We start from the raw sequence: 24,593 nt of genomic DNA on the forward strand, positions 1-24,593 counted from the left end.
CAGCTGCTCCAGTTGGGATTTAGGAGACACAAATCCTCTTCACATTCACTTTAAGAAGAAGCCTGCAGGTACTGCCACATTTATTGCTTCCTGACCTTCTTTTAGCCACATGCTGTTATTTAGCCTAGGAATTCCTTCCTCTCTTGACAGCTGCCTAGACAATGCAATCCTGAAACAGGAATGGGGTTTGTTTCTAGGCATAGTCCCAGCACTAACAGCTACTCAAGTTTCCTTTGTCCCCACCCATGATAGGTACATCTGTCCATAGGCTGTAAACTCATGCTTGATGACATGTTGTTCACTTGATAATTACTCAGTATGACATGGGAGTTCACAGCTATGTGTGATTTCCCTGTTTGCATAATCTAGCAACTGAAGATTTGTATTTCCAGCAAGACTTCTCTGCCTTCAGGGGAATAAAGACCAACACCATCTGCTTGCAGATGTTTTTATACAAAAACTTACTGTGAATTTTGAATATACAGACACAAGCGATGCATTATACCTGGAAATAGGTAACAACAGGGAATTTTGTGTGCCCAGATTGAGAGGTCTTTGAAACCCAAATCTTTTGTGCTACAATTGTTTGGTTTACCATTTCAGAACTGGAAAATTAACCATGGCACAAGTTATTGGACCAAATCACATAATTTACCAGACTACACCTGAAGCTTGAGCCTCGGGCCTAAGCATCCCAAGAGATGCAAGTGCAAAATGTTCAGTGAATCAAGCAGGAGTATAGGCTTGAGATAAACTTCATTGCCATGAAACTTCCCAGTGTGTAGTTCACAACACAGAGAAAAATTAAGAGTTAAAAATTTACATTCTTGTGAAGGAAAAAAGAAACAACCCAAAACCCAAAGCACATTCAAGTGACTGACTGCTTGAGTCTTATTCAATCAGAGCTTTTCTTTTTGTTTTCCAAAGGAGGTCCCCAGTGATTTTATAACAGACTCAAAACTCTGGGGCTGAATGGAAAAAAACCCCTGGTAATCTAAGCTGTATGGTTGAGCTATTCCAGATTTACCCTCGTTTAATCAGCAGCAGAATTTATCCCTTCTTAAGAAAATATAAGAAAGCCTGCATATTGCAACAGGTAAGGAAATAAGAGAAATTACAGCAAGTCCAATCCCATGTAGTCTATGAATACTGAAGTTTTCAAACAGGTCATATGGCCTCATGTCAAGCAAAATATGTGATGAGAAAATAAGAAAAAGACAAAGTAGGGAATTTAAATTGTATTTGATTCTGCTTTTACTTATGCTGCTGTAAATCTACACCAGCCAAAAATCTGACATGTGGGACATAATACAGGAGAGTATCCTGGAAAAACCTACATGTAACTTCAATAAAAGAATAATGCACTTTAACATACTGACAACAAAAAAGAAAAAAAAGGAAATAAAAGTTAAGTGGAGTATATGCTAATCTGCATTTAAGAAAATGCTTATACTGCAGAATATTTTAAGTTCCAAACACCCAGGGCACTGTAAAGTGAAAATTTTCTTTTTTTTTTTTGGCTTAGTCTTAGAAACATTTCCTAAATATTTACCTGTCTGATAATTTGTATATTTTTGTCTTTGCTTTATAAGAAAAAGTAAAATACCATTTACTGATTGGATAGATAACAAAGAAAAAACAACAATTACCCAGAAATCCCTAATGGGGAGCATAAGCTTTTTTTAAAGTATTTATTTCATTACAACATAAATTGGGAGTACATAAAAAGCTTTGCCTATATATGCTTCAAAAATGAAACTATTAATACATCAGTTACACATATAATTCACCTGAACTGTGAACAGTGTCTAAAGAATTTGCATTAATCTGTTGAAAGTGGCAGCATCGACATTGTTATTTCATGATTTCACAGATTTGTCAAGGGTTTATCCACTAAGACTCGAAAACAAAGCAAGAGACTCCTGCAAAAGGTAGCTTATTAAACACCGTGGTGGTTTGAGAAGCACTGCAGGTGTAAAATGGTAATAAGTAGCAATATAACTGGTAAAAACCTAACCTGTTCAAGAAATAGTTGAAAAAAACCTGGCCCTATAGTCATCACTGTCTCAAGTACCAACTGTGGTTTCCCTTCCCTGCTAGTTGTTTCAATTGGACATACAGTAGGTACTTTTGAATCTGAATTCATCTCTTCCGTCCTATCCCTCACTCCCATTTCTTTCCTTTCAGTAATTCATGAAAGTTAGTCTCCAAAAAAGCCTGCTGTTGCAGTTTAACCCCAGCCAGCAGCTCAGCCCCACACAGCCCACACTCCACACCCCACACTCACTCCTCCCAGTGATTTGGGGGAAGAGAATCAGAAGGGGGAAAGTGAGAAAATTCATGGGTTGAAATAAAGACAGTTTAATAACCAAAGCAAAAGCAGCACCTGCAAGCAAAGCAGAACAAGGAATTCATACACTGCTTCCCATGGGCAGGTAGGTGATCAGCCATCCCCAGGGAAGCAGTGCTCCAACACACATAGAGGTGACTTAGGAAGACAAACTCCATCACTCCAAATGTCCTCCCTTCCTTCTTCTTCCCCCAACTTTATATGCTGAGCATGACAACAAATGGTCTGCAATATCCCTGTCGTCAGCTGGGGTCAGCTGTCCCAGATGTGTCCCCTCCAAAGCCCTTGTGCACCACCAGCCTCCTCGCTGGTGGGGTGGGGTGAAGAGCAGAAAAGGCCTGGGCTCTGTGTGAGCACTGCTCAGCAACAATGAAAGCATCTCTATTATCATCACTGTTTTCAGCACAAATCCAGAACACAGCCCCATACCAGCTACTGTGAAGAAAATTAACTTGACCTCAGCCAAAACCAGCACTCCTGCTGATTCCTATTACCAGTGGGTTCATTCCAGCAGCTCTCAACATTCAGTAGGCCAAACCAAATGAAAAGTGTGTCATCACATACGCTGAGCACACAATTTCACTGAGCTTGTGTATCAGCCTCTGCTTGTAGTAGCAGCAATACAAAGTCAGAATAGTTCCAGCAACGTAGTAAATGCATGGAACAAACTACATTATCTCAGAGTAGGAGCTGAGGCAGGAAAGAAGTAAAAGCATACTTTGCTACAATACTACTCAGACTCATACTATTGGAAATAGCCAAACAGAGCTGTTCTGCTAAACCAGTGCCAATCCAGTTTGCAAAATAACAGCAGAAAAAAAGACAAATTAATAAAATGTTTTTTACTATGACTGTTCAACAGTACTACTGTTTCCCCTTCTTGTATTTTCTTAAGTTTCTCAGGAGCAATGCTACTGGAAAAAACAAAAAAGCCCAAAGATAGGATTCTGTCTAGGTCTGGATTAATTCCAGCAGAGAACACTACATATCAGTCCAGACACTAAGCATCAGCACCACTGTTAAGCTTTGTGATAATGAAGGTTAACAGATTTATGGAGCAGTCAATGGAATACATGATGTAAATCAGGAAAAGCAATAGCCACTCATGAATAGTGGTAACTGGGATACAGCACTCTGAGAGCAACTCAAACAGCACAGGAGAGGTATGGCTTTCATGTGAGTAATTTATTCTTTTATCATTTTAAATTTTACCAGGTATTTATTTACAAAGAAACTTTCTGTGGATAGAATTTACATCAGCAACTGCACATTTTTAGCCATTACTAGAGTATGACTAACATCCTCCCCATGTTGTTTAACAGTGCCAGTTTTGATCAAACAGGATTATTCTTTTGCGAATTACTTTTTTGACTTAGTTTCAAGTGTAAACAGAATCTGTACACATGCTTTTGCTGCAATTAAGATTTCTATTTTACAGAACCAGTTAGTAGATAGAAACAGTAAAGTTTCATTTGTTAATAGCATTTCTTTATTGAAATCGGGATTTAGTTTGAGGTTCTATGAAGGCTTTAGGCATTTCATTGTTAGGTACTGCAATGCCTCTTTACGGAAGTGGCACCCCTGAGAAGAACCCAAATTACCTGTTTGGCTGCCCAGTACAGTGCATGGACGAGCTCACTTCAGACTGGTAACCCAAAACACAGAGCCTGTTTGCAAAAGCTTTCCAAAGAAAACATGTCTGATTGTAGCAATTTGTACTAAATCTATGGTGAATAGAGGTGGGGCCTGCAAGCTACTCAGAACTCAATGTACAGGAGCCTATGTGTGTAAGCTTATGGAGGATTTGCATGAAGCTCGCCCCTGAGGAAGAGCCGCAGGAGGTGGTCCCAATGTACCTCTCTTGAACAGCCATCGAGATTTGAGAACACACGCACACACACACACACACACACACACGAACTGCAAGGCCCCAGTTCAGTCCTTACTCAGCTTATGGGAATTCAAATTCTCTTATGGGAATAATCCTAAATTCTCTAGCAGACGACCGTGAAAATAGGAGTAGTCTAGGAAGGAAAAATTACTCCTTGAAAAATTAGGGCAACTATCTCCTGCATGTCCCATTAAAATGGCAGGGCTGTAAGATTCAGGGGGAAGAAAGAGAGCAGGGCAGACAGACTGTGTCTCTCTAGCTAGTCTCAGATCACTCAGTGAGGATGACTACATTCATGACTACCTTGACTAGCCCCAATAGTTCCTTTAGCCCAGACAACCAAAGAGAGGGAGATGTGGACTGAATGCTTGCAGGCTAAGAAAGCACACATAGGTCTCCATGTTCCTATGTAAATATGGTACACTTCAGGCTACTCTAGAGAAAATGGCTGTTTTAAAAGCAAAACACATGCAAACACAACTTGAGGGTGGCCTGGCCTTTTGGTTTGTACCTAAATTAAACCCTATTACATCAGTGGTTTCTGGATATCCCACTTGGTAGGTAGATGTGGAACTGCTCTGAGCAGTTCCAAATGGGTGGAGGGGAACTGCTCAGCAGCTCCCCAATTCAAAGACACAGTTGTTGATAGATTTAAGTAAAACTGTAGGGTTCTGGAATGAAAATTTCAGTCTTTAAATGCCTGAAGACTACCTAAATTATGGTTTTAGTACCCAAGTTTGGGGGCAGGAAGGGGGTTTCTTTGTGAAGATAGAACTGGGGGAGAAAACAATTCTCAGCAAACATGCCTCAGGCCTACCAGGGAGGAAACAGAGGCCACAGAGTAGGAAATCTGGCTAGAAACATGCCTCTGTTGTTAATCATCAGGCTGTGACTACGCAGTGTGCAAAGGAAACAGGTTTGATAGACAGCTACTAATGAAGCCCAGACTCTCCCCACTGACACTGTATAAACAATGAAAGCAGGTAAGCACTTGGTTCAACTTTTTTAAAATATAGGAGCTAGCAAAAACACAAACCACTGCAGGTTTTTCAAGCACTTATTACTGTAGAAATGTATTTCTTCATAGTGTACAGCAATAAATATTGGAAGAAAGGATATGGTTCATTCTATTCCTAAAGTTTGTGGATTATTGTCACATCTTAAACCATGGAAGCTTCTCAAAACTCATTTAGAAGCATTTTCATGGCATTAGCAGAATGAAAATGCTTAATTAACAGGAATGCAAAACCTGGCTTGATACCTCACTACACTGTAGTATAAGAACCATACTATGTAAGTCTTTGAACTATGAAATTGCCTTGTATTGCAAGATAAAACAGACGTTTCCTTGTGTTCCTGGTGATGCTACTATTTCAAAATCTGGCCTAGCACTTACATCTCTAGTTTAAGTATGCACCTAAGCCTTGACTTACACAGCTTGAAATACTTTCTACAGTTAACATAAAAATTATGCTGAAAGCAAACATGTAATTTTTCTTTCCTACTCAAGCTACAATACTGTAATTTAATCTAGAGTCAATATTTCCAAGGATTCTCATCTGAGAATTAAATCAAATATTCTGTGAAGGATGTTAAATTCCACTGTACCAACCTATAATGAGGCTAAGATAAATGTTACACTCCACAGGCCTACAGCTCCTGCCTGGCTGATGCTTTAATTAGCTCACTAGGGAACAGGCTCACTTGGCTAAGAACTTCTAGGACTGGGCCACTGTTTTCTACAGAATGACTAACCAGATCAGCTGCATTAAAATCCTGTGCAACAACAATGAGAAGAGAAAAATAACCCCAAACAATAAAGAGAAGAAAAGAAGCATCTATGAAGTTCACTATTCTCTTTTGTAAAGATAGTGTCTCGTAGGACAGAGCCTGCTGCCTTCCTTTGGAACTAGCAATTATGTGTAAGAATGCTAAAGTCTTGTTTAACAAAAACATCTTAATAATACATAAAAAGACTTGCTTTTTTTGATGCAAGATCCCTATGTCTTTCTAAAATATGAATCTATACTAGAACTTTGAGCATAAACAATTCTCTTCCATAGTCCATGTGAGTTCCATGCTGAAAATACAGCAATGTACCAGCAAAAACACAGGTTCTTTTTTCAGAAAAGGTTTCTCAGTGATTTAACATAAAGCTAAAACATTTGCCTTGCCTACTGATTTTTTTTTAAAAATAAAATGTATAAAATAAACACATGTGCCCTTTTCAATATAGTCTGTCTGTGCAGACATTGCATGCTTTCCAGTTCTGAGTAACATGACAAAAAGTGTGCTCCAACTTTCCACAGGCAGGAAGTTTTGTATGGTTTTGCCTCATTTGGATGCTGCCCCACAAACAGCACTCTTGGGCAGTTTAGAATCACAATGACAGCGTACGCCATCAGCACGTACTGCAATTAACAAGGACTTATTGATTACAGCAATCATTAGTTCAAAATAAATAAAGCAGTCTCTCAATCAAAAGACAGAGAAGTAACATCATGCTAGTGCACAATATAATCAATATGTGTAGCACATTCCTATTTTCCATGTCCCCTTTTCATGGTCTTGCAAATAAGTGGGAAAGGCCTTTTGCCACAGGTTGGTTTAGGTTAACCTTCCTTGACCTGCAGTTAATTAAAGAGCATATAAAGTACAAACTTTTTCCCCAGCTCTAGTGCCATACATGGACATGTCAATTGGTTGCAATCTGAACAGCTTCAGTTCATTTTTAATTCAAAATCTCTGATCAAGAAAAGTAATAAAAGAGTGTGTTTTCATAGAAAAAAACATTGCCTTTTTCAATTAAAGAATATATCTACATTTCATATCTACCATAAAATGCCACATTTTAGAAAGGTAACTTGACTTTTTTTTTCTTTTCCTTTGCATTCCAAGTAAAACATGTGGCTCACATTTGTGTTACTTAAAACATTAAGTTTGGTATCTGTTAAATCATCTGTGGTTGAAATTCCTGGGACTAATACAGTGCCACAGCTTCCTTAAACCATCTATTGCACCAGAAATGAAAGGCTGTGATGGAGATGTTCTTCCTATACTTTTTAAACACAGGAAATAGTTGTTTTAACATGAAAACAAATGCAGCTAAACTATGTTGCCAGCAATGTTTATCCCTCAGTATCATCCCAGAGGGGAAAAAAACAACAAATGAGAGAAGTCTCCAGCCCAGATTGCAACTACGTCTAAACACACAACCAACACTAACATCCCATTATGAGACTGTTGTCAAGAATATTTTGGAAATCCAGGTTTAAAAATGTTTTTCTCAGATTGGGGATTGGCACAAACATAATCCAGAGATTATCCTTTATAGCAGCTTTTACTTTTGCGTGCTTGGCTTTTCACACAAAGCCCAGCAAACATGAGAAGAGTTACAACTGAGATAAAACCAGCTCAACATCTTGAGAGCAGAGAGGCAGAAAGGGGAAGTCCCTTTTCTCTGCACACAGAACAGAAATGGTCCCCTCTGTAGATGGGAGTTTGTGGATCTGTGACCCAACTCCCCTCTCAGGAAGCCAGAGCCAGGTTGGCCACCTTACAGTGGGAGGGAGCCCTCCTGGTCCCCGGTTTTGTCCAGCCTCTCAGGCAGGGTAAGTACGAAGGGTAGGAGGACACCCTTGGCATCCAAGGGAGCTTTAAGAAGCTCCCCATCAAAGGTGCCCTTGAGCCCACCATCTGCTTCCACCTCACCGTCCTGGGCTAGGCTGAAGCGAAGGGTGCCGGTCCGGTTGACGCAGTAGATGGTGTTGCCCAAGGGGGCACAGCGGAAGGGCTGGATGGGGCCACCGCTGGGCCGCAGGCTGGCACACTGGCTCCAGCACTTGGCCACTGTGTTGTACCGGAAAACTTCAACGCCGCCGCTCGTCCCGCCACCTGGGCCCTGCTCCCCACCACGGCCACTGCTCACATCAAAGCGGTAGATGAAGCTCTTGAAGGCCACCATGTCAGCAGAGCGCCGACGGCTGCTGTTGTAAGGGCACTCCTGCCACTCGTCACGCTTGGGGTCATATTTGAGCAGGCGGTAGAAGAGGGAGCCTCCTGACACATAGATCTCCCCGTTGCAAGTGGTGGCCTCGTGAGCCACAGCAAAGGCACCCTTGGGCAGAGGTGCCACAGGGCTCCAGCGGTCGGCCCGCGGGTCATACCTTTCCACAGTGAAGAGGCACTCACCCCCCACAGCATAGAGGTAACCATCCAGGGCCAGCAGCTTGAGCTGCGAGCGGGGCTGAGCCAGCGGCCGCACCTGGCTCCAGGTGTCAGTCAGGGGGTTGTAGCAGAAGACCTTGTCGGAAAGGCGGGCCCTGGGTTCACTGCCCAGCGGCCCCGTCACAATGCCCCCTGCAAGGAAGAGGTAGTTGTGGAGGACACACATGGCACAGCCCTTGGCATTGGCCTCCTCGGGCAGGCGCGTCAGCACCCTCCACTCACCGGTGCTCTCCTGGTAGTAGTGAATGAGGGAGCCGCTCTCCTCCAGTGACACCACGGAGGAGGGACTCTGTGGCCGACTGCTCTCGCGGCTCTGTGGCCGGCTGCCACCACCCGGCCGCTCGAAGGCATCGCTGACCTCGGCCACCAGCAAGCAGGGCCGGCCGGAATCCATGCGCTGTTGCAGGATGAGGTCCCGCTCAGCGCCACTGAGGCGGCCGTAAACGCTGGGCTCCCGCAGCACCTCCAGGTAATGGTCGCTCATGAAGCGATAGGCAGCCTCCCGAAGCTCCGCCAGCCGCTGCTTCTTGGCCAGGCAGAGGAGTTGGTAGCAGTTGCCGAGGCAGAGCTGGGCGCGCATGGCCTCGGCGGCACAGTGCAGGGCACAGGGCATCTGCAGGACGCGGGCACCGCTCACCACCTCAGCCAGGTTGTCGTGCCGCACCTCGCCCATGCGGGCCGTGTACACGTAGTCGATGAGCAGCCGCAGCGCGCCGTAGCTCACCCCCTTCACCCGCAGGACGTCCCGTGAGGCGCGGGCACGAAAATAGTCACTCTTGGCCGCCAGCACCGACTTGTGCGCCCGAATACGGCGGCCCGACACCTCGATCACTAGGTCGGGCTCCTCCGACGGCCGGTCCCGTGGCCCCACCACCTCCTCATCCTCCTCCTCCGGCTGGCAGGCGGCGTTGTTGATCTCCCACTGGTTCTGCACCACTCGGCCGCCGGCCGCGGGCGGCTGCGGCTCGGCAGCGGCGGCGCTGAAGCAGAGGGAGGAGCTGAAGCCGCAGGGGGCGGCCGGCGTGGGCGGCGGCGGCGGGGGGGGAGCGCCGTTCGCGGCCCCGCTCTCCTCCTCCTCCGGGGCCGCGCCGCTGCCCTCCATGGAGCCGCGCTACCTGCGCCGGCGCCGCGCCTGGTCCGTGCAGAGCGCTGCCGGCCGCCGCGGCGCGGCCATCACCTGCGGGACAGACCCAACAGCGCTCAGCATCCGCGCCTTCCTCCGCTCCCCCGCGGCTTCTTTCCCCCCCCCCCGCCTCCCAGGATTAGTATTCGGGGCCGCCGCTCTCGCAGGCGGGGCCGTCTCTGGTTTCCGGGGCTAAACCGCCGCTTCTCCTTTCCTTGGGGGATCCACCCTGCGGCTCGGCCGCCTCCCGCGGCTAACTGCGCTAGCTCAGTCCCTGAAAACCTGAGCTCTTTTGGTGGGACGGGGGATTGCCCCGTCTGAACAGCCTGAAAAGCAATTCTGGTTTTCCCGTTGCTCTGCAGAAATTTTAAGCAATCTGCAGGCACTGCAATCCTTTTCAAGACAACTGGTCCCTACACTGCACTGGGTGATGAGCGGCAGATACTTAGGAGTAACGGCAGACACTTAGGAGTACTATCATGATGTATTCACCTTGTGCAACTGTTTCAGTGGAAGGCTGAGGCTGCAGTCTATTCTGGAAGGCAATTCCCCACTAGCCAAATTTGATTTTGGATGACCTTCAGGAAGTTCTCTTCATATCAACGTTCCTCATATGCATTCCCCCTGTTTAAAACAAAAATATTATTTTTAAAATCGATAGGTTATCTGTTTAGTTAGAAGTCTGGGAGCATTAAAGTTATGTCTCCTTTAATAATATATCTAGAATATCTTAAAGACACTGTAAGTATGCTAATAATCCTGAGTGTTTACGAAACACATGAAAGTATTTTTTCTGTACTTGGGACAAAAGCAATCTCACCATTTGTGTAGCAGCATATGTAGCCGTAAAGCATTAGCAAGGTGTTAATCAGACTTCATAAAGATTGCTTCATGTCTTTATTCAAAGATTCTGTTAAATAAAAGTAGAGGCAAGGAAAAAAAATCACAATAGATAATTAGAACATGAAGTGTCTTGTGGGAAAAGGCAGGATACAGGGAGGGCATAGCTGTAAGTAGGTTAGTCCCTGTCAGCACAATCACCACCCAGCTGTACCTTCATTTCACAAGTATAGATAGTTTTTAGAATTTAATGAAGTGCCATTTCTTTGCCTCATGTTTGCTTATGAATTTCTCAGACTTGGAACCAAGCATCAAAACTTGGTTTAAGTTTTGATGAGTGACGCATAAAAATTGTCTGAATGTACTTAACACAATTTAATAAGTATCTGCAGCCCTGATTCTATTTTTAAGGAGGTTATTAATTTCCATTAAAATCCCCTTTGTCAGTTTTTTCACAGTCCTCAAGGAACACTCATTTCTATGTAAAATATGCATTGTGGCTTCCTTTTCACAGACATGATTCATTTACCCTGTTAAATTAGCATTAGGGAGATCTAACTTTTTAATTTTTTTTTTTTTTTTTTTACTGAAAGCATAATTGGTAAATGACATTGTCTGGAAATCCCTGACACAGACAGGAAATCTAGAAGCCCATACTTGCAATGCAAACTTTACTTAAATGGTAATATCAGTCGTCCCACATGGTGATTTATTTTGTGCACCTGCTCAGTAAGGGGCTTTCTACTACATTTGATCACATTCAGTTAGACTGAATCAATGCTAAGGCTTGATTTTTGGGTATTGGAGACCTTCAGATCACAACAACAGCATTTTAAAACTTATTAGAATTAGTAGATTTCACCAAGTTTGTATTCCTCATCTGAATGTTTAAAAATCTGGGACTTAGGAACTTTCTATGACTGTATGAACTTTGGCTAGCTTTAGTGGCAGACTTCCTGCTGTCCAAACCCAAACACTGTAGGTCAAGCTTTACTGAGTTTTCTCAGTAATGTCCTAACTAGACAAAAAGATTTGCAGTGATCTGTGTACACTCACAGTGTCTATAGAAAGTGTACTGGGCAGCATCCCTGTTGATGTGATTATGTTTTTCATCAAGTCTTAACAGTACACAGAGCAACTACTGCAACTAAGAATACTCTGGCCATTCCTGACACACCTCACTTCTACCACTTCTCCTAACTTCTACTTATGTATCCCCCCTACAAGAAGGATTGAGTACCTTTACATAGTTTCAAGCTCTTGGTCATGGCTTGATTTTGCAAGTGAAACTATAAAGGAAGAATGAAAGAGAATGCTACCAAAAATTAGAAGTATGGGTGATTAAATGTGAAAAGTCAAAACCAGTAACTCTAATACCAGCAATATCTCTCTTCGGTGAAATGTATTTCTTCCATTATATCCCAAAGGAAAATCACCATTTAGAATATTCAGAGTACTTCAAACAATAACCGGAAAAACTTATCTTTTCAACTTTCTTAGCTAATGGGAAAAGAAAAAAAAAGGGTGATATTCTCCTCAAGCACAGTAATCATACCTTTTCCCATATTCAAATATCTGCTTGGTTTAGAAGTTTGGTTTGACATATTTGAAATGTTATTGAGAAAGAAGCTTATAACAAACGTCTGTGTTAACTCACTACAATTCCCCTGAGGAATTGCAAGGATAAGGAGGGACTGATGGCATTGCTTGCTAATGGGAAACAGCAGAATTCTGAAGAAAATTATCCTCTGGTATATCCAAAGCTAATTACCAAGGATATGCTGAATTTCATGCTGAGCATGAGAAGGACTTGAAGTACCACATACAATTAAGGCAACAAGGAATTATATGGGGAAGCTGAAGATTTAGAAAAGCTGAAAGAGAGTTTGGAGGATTTTGCCAATGACAGCAATGACCATGACAGCAATCCCAGCACCTCTGTCTAGTTGAAAACAAAATACAAGAATTACACAAAGATGAAGCTGAAAAAACAATTCAGAGAAGTAGTGGAACCTTGCCACAATTGAGCAACACGACTGATCTGAGTGAAAAGGTCATGGATTTAGTATGAAACAGAAAGATGCTGAAAGAGCCTGATGGAAATACAATACTGAACTCCTCCTCTGTTCTTTTCTTACCTACAGTGATCAAAGAGTTGTACTGCTGTTCTTGCAACACAGAATATTCAAGAAGTACAGAATTGCAGAAGATACTTGATAGCTGTGATTATTCAGAAGAATTTGACCACCCAACGATCTCATTTGGCTTAAAATAAACTTGGTTTTAACATTTTTTCAAAACTCACAGACAGGATAGGTACTGGAAAAGGAAGCAATCTATTGAGAGTACATGGTACCTATGGACTGAGGTCACCTTTTATACTGGGGACTTTTAAGTCAGAAGCTGAATTACTTGGTCTGAAAATGTTTTCATTATCATGGGTTTGGTCTAGGGATGATGTAATGCTAATGGACAGAGGAGCTGCCAACAAACATGAACTGTATTTACAGACTTGGCAATGACACACACAATACCCTGAATGTGTGGCCCCAACCTCAAATGCTGTGAGACACTGCTCAAGTAACAGCACAGATAAGAAAGCACAGTTTTTCTGACAGAGAAACTGTAATAAAGAGCTGCAGGTAAAGTTTCCTGGCATTGCATTCATTTGGCAGTCCTTCTGATAAAATCCAATTAAATGCTTGTATTGAATTGTTCTCTCTTCGTTTTTCTTGTGCAGTGCCAATAGCCTTTGATCTAAACCACCTCCTCCAGCAAGACCCACTTTCTCCGGGGAATATGTGCATGTGGGAGGAACCGGGTTACTTCTCTCCAGTTCACAAATGGAAACAGCTCTGACTCAGTCACGTGGTAAATAAAAGCAGTGCTTTCCCTACCATAAGCAACTCTAATTTACATAAACAGGCTATCCTCTCCAGCAAACTTACCAGTTCAGAAATGACAGAACACCATTCTGCTTCACCTAGTCCATAAAAAAATGCTTTTATAAAAACTTGGACTGCCAAATTTTTACTTCAATAGAGAAGTCCCTTGGGATAGGGGTGTAATCTGATTGAGATGATTAAGGCTCTGTATACTGTCTAAAGAGGCAGGATCATCAAAAGAGAAATAACATCCCTTATATTTATTTTAAAAACTAAACAATGACTTGAAAGTAGAACTGGCCAGGGTGAAGTCTAGGCAGTGTCAAGTGTAGAGTGGTTTGCATACTTATAAAACTAGTCTGCAACACTCCTGGTCACTGAGTAGATCTGTGAAATCTGGAGGAAAAAATGTTCTCTTTGTACATAGGGAAAATATTTGGAGCATAAAGATGACATTTCTCTGAAAGGTCCTGCACTGTTGGATCTCATTACAAATTTAAACTCTCAATCTTAACCACTTTATTAACCTCCTATTTTTAAGAAAAGAGTACAATTGTCTTTCAATGTGCCACCTCAAGAAAAACAGCATAAAGAATAACTTTTTTCTCTCCCTCTTTTAAAGTTAGGTATGTTACAATCCTAGTGTCTCTTGTCTGAGCCTCTGGATATATGGCTTTTATAGTATTGCCTTCACACTCGTGTGGATGCAAATTTTGACCTCTCAAGGTGCTCTAATTTTTTGACAATATGTAATAGAGGTATGAATTGGTCTTTATCTCATAACTACAACATTTTCATACAACCACAAAGAAAAATAAACATTTAAGAATTGCAGCTTATGACTACAGACCACACAAAAACCATGTGGAGAGCAATTTCTCGTCAGAAACTCAGGGGGAGAAATGGCTGTGTATGTTTGGGCAGGGAGGAAGAGAGAGAGGAAATAAGTCATAATAAAAATATTATCAAAAGCTTGATTAAATTGATACTATAGCTAACAAATCTAAACCAAAAATATACAAGTTCTAAACAGACATCACGACCGGAGAAAAGGTTTCCTAACAGTGATATCCATAGAGGCAGACATTCTCTAAAAAGGAAACTATCTTTCTGAGTTCCTTCCAGTTTAGATTCTTCTGAAATAGTTAGGGAGGAGTAGTGCCTCTCAGGAGTTCTCACAACAAAAAGGAAATAACACTCCTACAAAAGCAAAGATTAAGTGCAAGTTCTCTCCAATATCCCTCAGAGTAAAGAAAGTCTGACAAAAAAACCACTCAGAAACAAATTTGAGTGACTACAATACCTTTGGGAAAAACTTCAGGGCTGATGTGGTGTCTTTATCACTAATGCACTACAGGTCAAGAGATAAGTATGGCATGACAACACTATACTGAATGTAACAAAACGTTTAATGCAGAATTGCTGCTAATTCTACACAGCTACACTTCTAAATATGAGAGCATGTGGTCACGTCTGTGATAAACTGAAGTCTGGTTGCTTCTATCATATCTAGGGACAGCTACGTTAAGTTGACAGCAGTACCAAACATACCAGCGTGGTGCTACAGATGAAAGGATGAATGCAGTCCTTCAATGTGTGTACTGGGAAATACAGAGTACTCACAGGGAAATGTTCCCTTTCCTCTACAGCATTAGTATGTTTGCAATGGAACATGGTGGTTGAATGGATGGAAGCATGTACACTCAAGGCTTTACATTTTGGAAGTAGCATTTAAAAATCTGTGAAGACAAAGAAGAGTACCAAAATATTTCAGAGACATAAACAAACCACTTTAGTGAGAGACTCAGAACAGCACTTTGAAACCAGACAAAGGCTTACTCTGTCTCCAAGCTGCACACCAGCTCCCAAGCAAAAAGGTGATACCTAGCCTAGAAACCCTCTAACAGACACATGGCTTTGGAGAAAAGGTGGCTTGTGCTAGTAGCCTGGAGAACTAGTACAGCAAGCCTTAGTCACCGTGAAAAAGGCAGAGCTGACACTTCTTCAGGGCTTGGTATGTTTGCTCTGTGACTTGATGACTGTGCACAAGTGTAGGCACATGAAAATTCTGCATGCTGAAGGCTTTCTTAGGCTGGTGAAGAAACCCTAAGCAAACCAAGTGTAAGTGAAAACAAAGCAAAAGATTTGTGCTGCTGAGGGAAAAAAAAAAAAGACTGTTAGAGAATATTGTGGTTAATTAAAGTTTATAATAATTGATAGGGAGAGGGAAGGATGGGCTCAAGGAATTCTATAGAATGAAACCCAAAAAGTGCATTCAGCTTAGAAGGATCCTGAGTGAGAAAACTGTCAGGGTATAAATATTCAAAGACAAAGAAGTATCCCATGGAGAAATACACATTTTTATCCTGCCACACACTTCTGTCAATACTGGATTATGGTTCATGTAGGATGCAGGATCTTCATGGACATTTCATGTGACATGGGAAGATCCTTATTGTAATGTGATGAAAGGGATCTTGAGTATATGCCTTGCTGGAAGGCAGCTGGGAAGCAAGGGTAAATAAAATTAGACAGGAGCAGACTAGTTGATCTAGAAATCCTTTCTGACCTTAAATTCTGGAAATTGCCATACACAAGGAGTACTGACTTGAAGCAAAGCATCAGCTTGTGATGATTAAAAGCCTCATTTAAGCATTAGTGTGTAATGTAATGTAATGTGGTAATGTTGACTGCAGAAATGCTTTTCATTATTAAACTGTCAACAAATTGCAAACATATTCAAAGTCTCTACAAACACTTTGGCAGTGGTGGTACTAACAAAGGAGGAAGAGAATATCCACTGAGAAACCAAGTCAAGCAAACAAGCAAATTAGTTTAGACAGATTTTTGAAAATGGAAGTAGAGTCAGCCTTGGTTCTGCATTCCAGAACAGCACTTGATCTCCATAAATGTACTACACTCTGCCAACACACCTGCTCTGTACTGCATTTAATACAGAAGATGGGGTAACTTTTGGAGGAAATTAAATTCTTGCTCTAAGATAAAACTGGATTTTGCTTTTATATCATTGTAGAAAGGACACAGAGATTGAAGAGCCCAAAGCACCATAAATCTGCCAAAATATGTCACCATTGTGCTTGAAAAAGACCGAACGTGAGAGGTAACAACAGACTCCAAAGGGAAGCAAACAGTCCCATTTTTCTGAGACTTATACCTAGGAAAAGAAAGTAGAAGAATAGGCAATAATGAAAATGCTTTTTTCCCCCAGACAAACTCTAGATCTGGTACTTAAGAGAAAAAAAAAAGCCCCACTTTTAGCAACTGAACAGTTTCACTGGTTTATTGACAAATTAAGTAAGTGATGCTAAGAAAGGCAGAAGTCCTTTAGACACGGAATGAATGGCACCCTTCTCATTTTTGGAGCTCATATATAGTTTCTTTGTCCAGATACTTCTTCAAACTTAAGGTTTACAGTCATTCTAGCTGCAAATAAAAATTATATTACAGGCAGTTTGACTTCAAGAAAAATTCCAGGTTCCTGCAGACAATGTCTCTACACAAACTTTGGACTAGATTCAAATACAGAGAGACCCGCCACAGTGCTAAACACGGCAAAGGCTGACTTTGAGGGCAGGTTTATCTGGCAGCTGGCAATGTAGCAAAGATGTAAGAGCTAAGCCAGCCAGATCAGATAGCAGAGCAAAGCCTCCAGCATGACAGCCCTAATCTGAAAGAAGGAAAGGAATCAGCTTGCCATGGCAGAAATGCTGCTGGTACACTTTGCTGTTGGTCCTATAACTGTGACCTACTAGGTTACTCACAGAAGTTTGACTTCTTTTATTTTTTTTTCAATAAAATCAGGCCAAGGTGGATATACATTGGGCCATATTCCCACACAGAATTAACCTGTGGGTGGGATGCACCTCCCAGTTTTCCTGCAAGAGAGACCGATGCTGTGTGTCTGAGCTGTACAGCACTGCTGATCTACCTGTAACCAGCTCCTGGAATGGAAACTGGAATATACACACAGGTTCTGTACACATAGGCATGGGTGGGTACAATTAGATCCCAAATGATTTGGATCCTCAAAAATCAGCGCATGAGAGCTACCAAGGGCTAGCCAGTAGAAAAATACCAAAGACCATGGTGATGAAGTGCTTAGCTTGTGCAATCAGGGGACTTTAGTTCTTGCTTTGGGCGCCTCAGCCCAGAATCCTCTACAAAATATACCTAAATTACTTTAAAAGGTAGCAGTATTGACTTTTGCTGCTATGTTCTGTACAATGATTAGAGCTCTGACCAAGCCCCACGGGAAACTTGTCACTATCCCTTCCTTTGCCTGACAATACCGAAACCCCCAAATATCAACCAAGTGCCCAAACATCAAGTCTATGAAAGAAGGCTTACTCTCCTTCAGACTAAAGCAGTTATTACTTTTCAGAGAAACAATAAAAAATGGTTTTGAGGGTGAGGAAGAAGAATCCTGAGTTCTGCTCCCTGCCAAAAATGAAGTTTCTGTACTTCTTTCCATAGCCTTTAGTGGGTCAGGGCTCAGCTATATTGCCTGGAGATCTAAGCCATTCTGACTTGTGCTAGGATTGAAAAACACTTGCGCTGATCTCAAAGCAGAAACGCATGCTGCAGTCATAGGTACTTTTGAGGCAAGACTTCACTATCAGGAGTACCTGTAGGCTGTCAGCCCAGATTTCACCAAACAATGGGAATGCTTTTAGCAGCAGTGATGCAGCTGAGGGCTTAACAAAGTATGAAATGACTTTATGTAATCATTGGAACTAAACAGGGAAAGAAGAGAAAGTTGAGTGTAATACATGCTGTTTACATTAGCAGAAGCTAACACTTGCTGACCATTCTGAGACAGAAATAAAATAGGTTTCTATTAAAATACTCTTTTTTTCATGGGCTGACGCTTTCTGCCTTGGATGCATAGCATTTTTTACTATAATGTGAATTTCATATGCTCAGCCTGAGTGTTCAGGCAAAGGTTTTCTGGCACTAATTTCTCTGACTAAGCTCAACTTCTACAGCAAGAATTTAGAGCAGGCAATTCAGTATCTCCCACTATGTTTTTTTTCCATTGAACAAGGCAGACAGGTATCTAAATTAAAGGGACAGAAAAGATTGCCTGGTTATCTAATCTTATTCCTGCAAGAACAGGCCAAAGAATTTCACTCCTCTACCAAGCCAGTAACTTCTGGATGAATTAGGTCAAAACATTGCTCTGTTCAGATCATTCACCTCACATCCATTTTGTTTCTCTGTTTTAGCCAAAGGCCTTGATGGAAAAGCAGGTGTCAAATAGATCATCCTGAATACCTTGAAGAAATGTACATACTGCTTTTCACTTTGGAATTCTCTTTCCCCAAAATGATCCTTGGTCTTTCTGAAGAGCCATACAGACCAGCAACACAACCATGAAGGGTGATTGTGGTCACAGGACTGTCCCATCTGCTTTTGGACTTCTTGACACAGAGTAGAAGTAAAGACTGTAGTATGTCTGACTAATCCATGACTCAAACTTATCATTTTCAAGTGCTACAGAATAAAGGGTTGCTAATGCATACAGTTAAATATACAGCATGTTCAACAGTCATAGTTCTATCCTTGCATTTATTAGTTTGCAATCTGGACAGAGGTGTACAGCCAGGAGCCGGAATAAGAAGTAAGACTTTTACATCAGAATGCTGAACACAGAGAGATGTTTGGGTTTATGGTTATGATTTGGGAGCTGTGAGAAGAAGCTTAGATTCAGGGATCCTAGTTTGTGGTTCTGACCATTTAGAGATTTTGATGTTTCAGTTAGAAGTCTAAATTTTGGTTGCTTCTGACTAGAAAGATTTTAGATACACATCAGCAACATCTCAAAGCAGATACTGAGGCTTTTCAGCCACTGTCATGTGAAAAGATGCCTGATTTTGGGAGTACAATCCAAGTATTTATTTCCCATAAGGCTGCAAAATGTCTTGGCAGAAATACTGTCCAGGTATAGGACTAACAGATTCTTCCAACTCTCTTGCCTGTCTCAAAGGTCATTCACAGAGAATGAGTGGTATAGACCTCATCCTGAACAACAAGAAGCAGCATCAGTGAATTTTATCACATGAATGCAAATGAACAGTCTTTGCCCTCGTTTTCCTAAGATCAAAATTTAAAACTTCTTGGGACACATGGCACTGACAAACTCCAAAGCTCACACTACAATACACTCAAATGACATTTACTTTTGTTGTTTCTGCATCTACTGTGGAAACCAAACTTCAAAACTCAATCATCAGTTGCTGTTGAAGAAGTGTGTTTGTGTACTGCTCACTTCCATGGCTTTGAAGAGAATTAGGCTTGTGATAGTAGCCTGTAACAAGAAACTGCCACCTAAGTTTCACAGAGAATTTTGATACAGCCAGAGTTTGACATCACCTTAAATCCCAACCCCACTGCAGTCAAGGAAAATTTCCATTAACTTCATGAGCATCTGGATTTCCTACACTGTTCTACTGGGTCTACATGGCAATGTTTTGGCAGTGGGAGGGCTGCAGGGGTGGCTTCTGTGAGAAGCTGCTAAAAGCTTCCCTATGTCTGACAGAGCCAGTGCTAGCCAGCTCTAGGACAGACCCTCCAGTGGCCAAGGCAGAGCCCATCAGTGATGGTGACAGTGCCTCTGGGATCATAGAGTTAAGAAGAGGAAAAAGTTACTGTGCAGGAGCAAACTGAGAGAAGACAGGAGTGACAATATGTGAAAGAAACAGATCTGCAGGCTCCAAGGTCAGTGCAGAAGGAGAGGGAGGAGGTGCACAATGCGCTGGAGCTGAGATTTCCCTGCAGCCCATGGTGAGGCAGCTCTGCCCCTACAGCCCATGGAGGTTAATGGTGGAGAAGAGATCCACCTGCAGCCTGTGGAGGATCCCACACTGGAACAGGTGGATGCTGTGGATGCCATGACCCTGTGGGAAGCTCACACTGGAGCAGATTTGCTGGCAGAACTTGTGACCCCCACAGAGGGCCCATGCTGGAGCAGTCTGTTCCTGAAGGACTGTACCAAATGGGAGTGACTCATGCTGAAGCAGTTTGTGAAGAACAGCAGTCCATGGGAAGGACTTATGCTGGAGAATTTTATGGAGAGCCTTCACCCAGGGGAGAGACCCCTTGCTGGAGCAGGGGAAGATTGTGAGGAAGAAGGAGCAGCAGAGACAATGTGATGAACTGACCACAATGCCCAGTCTCTCTACCCCTAAACCACAGGGGAAGGGGGAAAGGTAAAGAATTCAAGTGTATAGATAAGCCTGGGAAAAAGAGAAGTATGTTGGGAAGATGTTTTTAAAATCTGGGTTTATTTCCCATTATCCTACTCTGATTTCCCTAAGTCGACTCTGTTTTGCTTTTAACAGTAACTGGTGAGTGATAGCTCACTGTGCTTATCTTGACCCATGAGACTTTACACTTTATTTTCTCTCCCCTGTCCAGCTGAGGAGTAATAGAGCAGCTTTAGTAGGCACATGGCATCCAGCCAAGGTTAATCCACCACAACTATACAGACAAATGTAAACAGTAGCTTTTTTTTAAATTAAAGCAATGCAGTGAGTTGCAGTAAAAAGAAAGATGAAAAAAGCTACAGGATAAGAGAAAAACTCTCCCAAGAACGGATTTGTCTTTGACTGACGGAATCAGAACATTTGTTTCACATGCCACTCCCACAGCAAAGGGCTGGCTTTTAGTTCTTACTGTCTAACACCTAAAATATGGGTTGCAGAAATAATAGTTCATTTCCAGAGCTTAGGGCCTGTTTTTTCAATCTACTTACAAGAAAGGGGGAAAGAGAAAAAAGCAGAACTGCTTTCAAGAAGAAAAAAACAAAACTATTGTAGAACTCTGACAGGTTGATAGTTTCAAATGATTCACAAGTCCAGGAGCCTGCCAGCATTTAGAGATCCAAAGCTGAGATGCAAAACTTATCTAGCTCCCTAAGTACTCCTGGAGGAGTCAGTGTCCAGAAAAACAACTAAGAGCTTGTGCTACTCTATGAATGCATAAATGTAAAATAACTTCAATTAATGCAAATTATGTTGTGACAGACAATGTAACAGCATGGAAGCTGCTTGACCAACATATGTTGATTTGTATAGAAAGATTGTGGTTTCTGGCACGTTTCCAAGTGAGTTAAAAAAGGCTGTCAATCTGTCTGTTTCAGCCAGAGGCACAGCAATGGCAGCTTGTGAAAATCACACCTGAAAAGCATTTATGTGACACATCTTTCTTCTCTCCCTGACACACGGTGCAAGATCTGTAGGACCACTGGATTTTTTCTCGTGCTTGTTTTTCATTAAATAAACTGACTTAACCAATCATGAATCCTGCTATCCCCACTGATGAGCTATAAGAAAGAAACTGGGAAGTACCAAATGTATAGTGCAGAATAAAAACACCCAACCAGCATTTTTTTGCATTAACACTCAATCAACCATATACAATACTGACCCAGTCTTGTAATCCTTCTGAAGCCAAAACTGCCAGTTAGCATCCAAGGAGCATTTTAGGATGAAGAAAAGGGTGCAGCATTGCCAAACAATTGGTCCTGATCCTGCAGAGAGTTACACACAGATTTAAACACTCTGTTCACAGGACTAGCCCCACTTGTAATGCCAACATCTGCAGTGCAAACTGAGTGCTTGCTTAATTAAGTGCAGGAGGAAGGCAAAATCTCTGTCCATTTACTGTGTCCATTTACATGGTGAAGAGTTCTGGCCCAGGGAATTGGGCAGGAATATACAGCCCAGGCTAGGGAAAGAGCAGGGTCCCTTCCTGCTCAATGAGAGCTTGGTCACACATCAGGTTAAACTTGTTGTCAAATCCTGAACTGCTATAAAGTAATTCTTCTTCAATGAAAGGAACTAATCATGCCTGCTCACTGACATAACAACACTGAGACCAAACATGAAGCAGAAACAATAGATTATGACAGTTTCACTGCAAAAATAAAACACCAAGAGTAAAAATGTCATGTCCTGAGAAGGCTAATGAGATATAATACAATGAAAATGAGCTCGTTTTTTAAATGGGTATTTTCAAGGACATGAAGAAGTGGCATAAAATGACTTCTCTGCTTCTGTTCAGAGGCAAGAAACAGACTCCCAACCGCAACACTGTGTAGTGCCAGTAAGGATAAACAGAAAAATCCCTGCAAAATCCACAAATGATCCCACCACGGAAAAAAAAGTTATTAAAAAAAAAAGTTTAATTCTACCTTGAAAGAAATTGCAGGATTTCCTTTCATGTTTTATTATACCCTTCTTTAGCAGTCAGCTGCCGCTAATATCCTCTTGCAACAGGATACTACAGGATGCTGAAACCCCTGGTAAGTAGGATCTGGATGCAGTCATCTCACCACATTGTCATCTCTATGGTAACCTAGGCCAGCCCTAAATACTATAATCCTGCTTTACTATAGTAAAGCCAGTTAATGACTTTAATTGAATGTTCCTGCCAAATAATGGTGCTCTAATATTTACTGACATTTCAAGTCTGTCCATCTCTTTGGACTATTTGTTATATTGAAAAGTGATGCAAACACAGCATTTGTAAAAGAAAGGAAGCCTTTTGACATTATCAAGGTGCAGTCCTGCAAACTTCAGCTTCTGAGTTGCACCACTGACTTCAGTGGCTCCACTGCAGAGCACAGAGGAGCTGGGGCAGGCATGGGACCAGCCTGGCTCTTGGCAGGTTCTCATCAGACAGTGCCATTAGCAGTGGATGACCAGAGCATGCACTGGATGTCCTAATTAAAGAGTGAATAAATGCTGTGTGATGGGCCCTGGGAAGAGGAGAACGCAGAACAAGCAGGATGGGCCAAACAATTAAACAAGGGAGGAAATACTGCTTTGTCAATACTACTGACAATTTAATTATTATTTTCCACTAATATCCCACTTAATTCCTTTTTGGGAGACAGATGGTTAAGTCCCTGGAAAACAGAGAAGCCCTTTTGCTTCTCAGATCATACAGAAAGATTGTTCTATTTTATTCCTATTCTATTTTTTTATTGTCCTACTTTTTTCCCTAGCTTTTTGCTCCAGTTTTCTATTATTTGGTTTAATTGCTGTGGGAAAGCTTTACAAAATGTTATTGTTTCTAGAGGGTTTTATTTTTTCCTGATGGGTAAAAAAAGTTGGCTATAGGATTTAATACTATCGTTTTCTGTGCTACGTGTAAGTTTGGGTTCAGAAGTCTGCTTTTTGTTGCTTTAAATCACCAGACATAAAAATCTACCTGCTGAAATTCGGTATAAGTTTTTTTGAAGCATCTTCCACCCTGCCAAATCCTGCGTGCGTATGTTCACCCAGGGCTTGCGCGTGCTTTTAGTAAGATAGGGCAGCACGCCATGAAGAATTTATAGCGGAAAGCAATCTCCTGCTGTTACACATCCCTAAACGTTAGAGAGTCATTTAGATTTTGAACAGGTCAGCAGGATAAAAAAAATATATATAATAAAATAAAATACGCAGGCATCAGGGTTGGCTCCTCTGCGACATACGGAGAAGGGATATGGAGATATGCCCGGCCTCCCCGCTGCCCAGAGAAGGTGGATTAAGGGGGCCAGAGGAAAGAGAAAAGAAACACGATTAAACCTGACAGTGCTCCAGCAGCCCCTCTCACACACACGCGGCTACCGTGGCTGCACGTCGCGGTCCTTACTGCAGATATCGGCAGATACCGGCACCAGTCCTGCCCGGAGGCTCCGCGACCCCGGCCCCGCTCCCGTCCCGCTGCCTCCCGCTCACCTCTCGGCGGCGGCCGATGAGCCCCGCGCAGCTCGGGGGCAGCTCCCGCAGCGCAGCGGCCCCGGCGCCTCGCCCAGGCAGCGGGAGCGGGAAGGCGGCTGCGAGCGGCGCCGCGATGCCAGGCGAGGCAAATGGCTGAAGCGCAGGGGCCGGGCTGGCGGAGGGGCCGGGCGGGCGCGGGGCCGCGCTCAGCCCCTTTGTTCGCCTGGCAGGCGGAGGGAGGAGCGGGCACGGACCTGTTGCTGCTGGCGGCGGCTGCCGGCGAGGGGCAGCGGCCGAGCCGGGAACGCCGCGGGCTGCCCGCGCCGCCCCGCGGGGCTGAGGCGGGGCGGGCGGCGGAGTGGCCCCACCTGCCCGCGCTGAGGAGAAACTCCCCCCGTGTGGCGCCGGGCGGGGAGCGCCGGGTCCTCCCTCACCTCCGGGCGGGGCCGGGAGCCGTGCCGGGGGTACGCGGGGCGGCGGCGCCGCCGCTCCCCTGCGTCAGGCAGGGCTGGGGGCTTTGCCGCAGGAGCTGCAGCGCAGCGCCCCG

At 43.0% G+C, this 24,593-nt stretch overlaps 1 protein-coding gene across 2 annotated transcripts; it reads right to left on the minus strand.

Moving 5' to 3' along the window:
• Positions 1-1,663: 1,663 nt before the first annotated feature.
• KBTBD11 (kelch repeat and BTB domain containing 11) lies at positions 1,664-24,307 on the minus strand. Of its 2 annotated transcripts, none has more exons than XM_053973666.1 (3): positions 24,065-24,307; positions 10,084-10,215; positions 1,664-9,645 (listed from the first exon to the last, which is right to left on the minus strand). In XM_053973666.1, exon 3 carries the CDS (start codon positions 9,568-9,570, stop codon positions 7,798-7,800), a length of 1,773 nt encoding a protein of 590 aa, XP_053829641.1. In that variant the 5' UTR covers positions 9,571-9,645; positions 10,084-10,215; positions 24,065-24,307; the 3' UTR covers positions 1,664-7,797. The 2 variants fall into 2 exon arrangements, with proteins under 2 accessions (XP_053829641.1, XP_053829642.1); XM_053973667.1 differs by lacking the exon at positions 24,065-24,307 and adding an exon at positions 10,412-10,500.
• Between the last annotated feature and the right edge of the window lie 286 nt (positions 24,308-24,593).

This window comes from Vidua macroura, chromosome 3 (assembly GCF_024509145.1).
Source record: "Vidua macroura isolate BioBank_ID:100142 chromosome 3, ASM2450914v1, whole genome shotgun sequence".
NCBI lineage: Eukaryota > Metazoa > Chordata > Aves > Passeriformes > Viduidae > Vidua > Vidua macroura.